We start from the raw sequence: 4153 nt of genomic DNA on the forward strand, positions 1-4153 counted from the left end.
AAGAACTCTACAACGAATCTCTGCACGAAGCTCTGCACGAAGCTTACACGAAGCTTTGCACGAGGCTCTACACGAGGCTCTACACAAGCTCTGGGTACAGAGGTCTCTGCACGAGGCTCTACACGAAGCTCTGTACGAAGCTCTGCACGAAGCTCTACACGATGCTCTACACGAAGCTTTGCACGATGCTCTACACGAAGCTCTGCGTACAGAGGCTCTACACAAAGCTCTACACGAAGCTCTGCACGAAGCTTTACACGAAGGCTCTACACGAAGCTCTACACGAAGCTCTACGTACAGAGGCTCTGCACGAAGCTCTACACGAAGCTCTGCACAAAGCTCTATATGAAGCTCTACACGAAGCTCTGCATAAAGCTCTACGAAGCTCTACACGAAGCTCTACATATAGAGGCTCTGCACCGAGGCTCTGCGCGAAGCTCTACACGAGGCTCTGCGCGAAGCTCTACACGAGGCTCTGCGCGAAGCTCTGCATACGGAGGCTCTACACGAAGCTCTACACAAAGCCTTTGTGTGTGTGCGCGCGACACACTACTATCGGGTCCCGCTATATTCCCGATAGCCTCTACACGTGCCTCTGCCAAGTATACCCCCTATATACACCTAGGTAGCCACCTCATTTTTACCCTTCCTTACATCCTCCCTACCTAGGAAGACACCAGAACGACAGCCAGCAGACGACCGTCGCCGGAGCCAGACGACCGTCGCCAGAGCTAGACGACCGTCAGAGCCAGACAACCGTCGTTAGAGCCAGACGACCGTCGTCAGAGCTAGACGACCGTCGTTAGAGCCAGACAACCGTCGTCAGAGCCAGACGGACCGTCGTCAGAGCCAGACGACTGTCGCCGGAGCCAGATGACCGTCGCCAAAGCTGGACGACCGTCGCCGGAGCCAGATGACGTCGGCCAGAGCTAGACGACCGTCAGAGCCAGACGACCGTCGTCAGAACTATATGACCGTCGCCGGAGCCATATGTACCGTCGCCAGAGCTGGACGACGCGTTCAGAGCTGACGACCGTCGTCAGGAGCTAGACCGCCGTCGCCGGAAGCCAGATGACCGTCGCCAGAGCTAGACGACCGTCGCCAGAGCTAGACGACCGTCAGAGCCAGACGACCGTCGTCATCGCCACACGACCGTCGCCAGAGCCACACGACAACCGTTCGAACGACCAGCCAGCGAACACGATAAACGATTCGATCGATCGATCGAATCAAGGTGACATAGACAGGTAGGCACAGACAGGTAGGCACAGATAGGTAGGCATAGACGGGTAGGTATAGACAGACAGACAGGTAGGCACAGATAGGTAGGCATAGACGGGTAGGTATAGACAGACAGACAGGTAGGTAGGTAGGTAGGCAAGCAGGCAGGCAGGTAGGCAGGCAGGCAGGCAGGTAGGTAGGCAGATAATTTAGAGCCTCCGCGAGAGGCTTCCCCTTAACGCCTAAAGTAGATAGCTCTACATTTTATATAGTTATAATATAAATATATTTAAAAGTATACTANAGAAATCTATGGAAATATGTAATAATTTGGTTATTATATAATATAATTATAATTTATATAGTTACAATTTGTACAGTTTTTACAATTCGTACAATTCGTACAATTCGTANAATTNNTACANTTNNTANAATTNNTATAATTCGTACAGTTTNCNCACTATTTATTTATAGGGTAGCATTTTGCCGNAATTTGCTATTAGNTGCTGNAAATTTNTTNNAAAACGCGTAAATTGCTATTAGGGTGCTGCAAACTTGTTGCAAAACGTGCGTTTTGCGCAAATTGCTATCGACTATATCCACCTGCCGCAACCGTACGGTTTGTGGCAATTTGCCGCAAACCGCAACAACGAGCCCCAAAAAAAATTTCCTGATGCTAATACTAAATATACGCGACCTATTACTCTTAATAGCCATCTAGTTCCCTAATTAATTTGTCTTAGGGTCTTATATTTAATCTGCTGCTACGCGGCTAGATAGTAAACTGTCTTAAGCCCTTACTAAATTGGAATGTTCTTAGGATACAAATTAGAAGGCCCTAAATACTTACATCGCGGCGTCTACTTATTTACTCCGTCTTAAGAAGGTTTATAAAAAGGTCTATTCTAAAAAGTAAAAACTTATAGAATAGGGTCTATAGAAACTTAGTAATAAAAGAACGGACTCTCTTCCAATAGAGAAGAAAATAGATCTAAGTAGTTCGGCAACTGCTCTTCTTAGGTCCCCCTTAAGTAACTTATTCTTTAGCGATCCTTCTTTATTAATGCTGCCTAACCTAATTTCTTCTAATACTCTTATACCTTTTCTATAGCATTTTTTAAATTTTCTAGTGGCTCCTAGGTAGTCTTAGTGTAGCCTACCTACTTTACCTCGTACTATATCTTATTACCGATATCCTTATAACTAACGATCTTTAAAACTTACTATTTATCTTCTTCTTATCCTCTATACGTATTTACTTCGTAAATTAGTAGCTTAATATTCCCGTATACTAGCTCTAGCATTACAATATGCTATATAGGGTAGATTTTTATTTTAGCTAGTAGGTTTAACTTAAACATAACTAGTGAAATCCTTTACTTAATTTTAAAAGGTCTTAGTCTAATATGGTCTAACTTCTTACTTAGTCATCAACTCTTAAAATTTTTATATAGTAGCTATACTTTATCTCCCTCCTTAAGATCTAGTCCCTTAGATCTCTTAGCGTTATAGTACTTTTTTATTCTCTTTTATACTTTCTTTACTAATTCTATAAGGTCTATATAAAGATTCATTAATATCTTTATTTTTTCTTTAGCCGTACTACTTATTTTCTTTACTTATTATAGTAACAACAATATTCTTAGCTTATATCTATAATTTGCCTTAAATAGTAATATGCCTATTCCTTTTTAAGGTGTTATATTATATGTAAACTATATAACTAGTAATAATAATACCTAATTATTCTACGCATAATTAATATAATGCTTTAGATACTGTTTTAGTGTCTAGTTTAGTCTTTCTATTTAACCGTCCGTTTGCGGATAATATATAGTAGAAGTTGCTGCTCTAACTCCTTATTCCGCTAAGAATACCTCCTAAAATGCTACTACGAATCTTAGGTCTCTATCCGATATAATTTTACTTAGTGCTCTATATTTTGCGAATACTTCTTTAATATAGATTCTAGCGATATCTTCTGCTAATATTTCTTCTGTATACGCTATAAAGTATCCCCACTTTATAAGCTTATCTACTATTACTAAGATTATATTATAATCTTGTCCGGTAATAGGNTNTNTTAANTTTAGNAACTTAATAATAAAGTCCTATAATATNACCTNCNATAGTCTTTCTAGTATTTTAATAGGTTGTAGCCCTCTATATAGCTTATGCCTCATTAGTTTATTTCTTTAGTAATTTAGATATTCTCTTATAACTTTTCGTGCTAAGCCCTAAATTCCATTAATAATATACTCCTCTTAGAGTCTTAATACTAAGCCTATAGCTCTATTATGTCCTTAAGTTATTCCCTTATAGAATTCTTCCACAAAATGCTTTGCTATACTCTTTAGGATATACGTCGCTTCTCGGTTCTCGTATATATCCATCTATAGATCTTCTAGCTATACTTTTAAAATTCTTTATACCTAAAAGCTTTTTAGTAACTTATAAACTCTATCTAGTTCCTCTTAAGTTACTATAATTTTTAGGTAATTGTACCTAATCAATCCGTCTATATCCTTTCGCAGTAAAGCCCCTAATGGCTTCTTATCATTTTATAGTTTAGCCTTATAACTTAGAGTATCTGCTTTTATATTATCTATACCCTTAGTATACTAAATCTTAAAATGGTATTCTATAAGTATTTCCGCCCATCTAACCTGTCTTTAGTTAAGTTCCTTTATTATTAGGAATCCTATTAGGTTCTTATAATTTATCTTAACTATAAATAGTTTCTTTATACCTTATAAGAATGCTCTCTATTTCTTTAATGCTATAACTATACCTAATAACTCCTTATTGTAAATGTCATAGTTTAACTCTAGTGGTGTTAATTTTCGACTATAATATGCTACTAGGTGCTATCTATCTTAATATCTTTATATAAAGCACGCCCCTAGTATATAGTCTAATATATTTGTTTCTA

At 38.9% G+C, this 4153-nt stretch overlaps 1 protein-coding gene across 1 annotated transcript; it reads left to right on the plus strand.

Moving 5' to 3' along the window:
• Window positions 1-300: 300 nt before the first annotated feature.
• K441DRAFT_656988 (uncharacterized protein) lies at window positions 301-809 on the plus strand (the record flags this gene model as incomplete). The annotated part of the gene is made up of 2 exons (XM_067648105.1): window positions 301-408; window positions 450-809. A coding segment is annotated over one exon (180 nt), but the record flags the coding sequence as incomplete, so codon positions are not given.
• Between the last annotated feature and the right edge of the window lie 3344 nt (window positions 810-4153).

Source organism: Cenococcum geophilum (genome assembly GCF_001692895.1).
Source record: "Cenococcum geophilum 1.58 unplaced genomic scaffold K441scaffold_13, whole genome shotgun sequence".
Taxonomy (NCBI): Eukaryota; Fungi; Ascomycota; class Dothideomycetes; order Gloniales; family Gloniaceae; genus Cenococcum; species Cenococcum geophilum.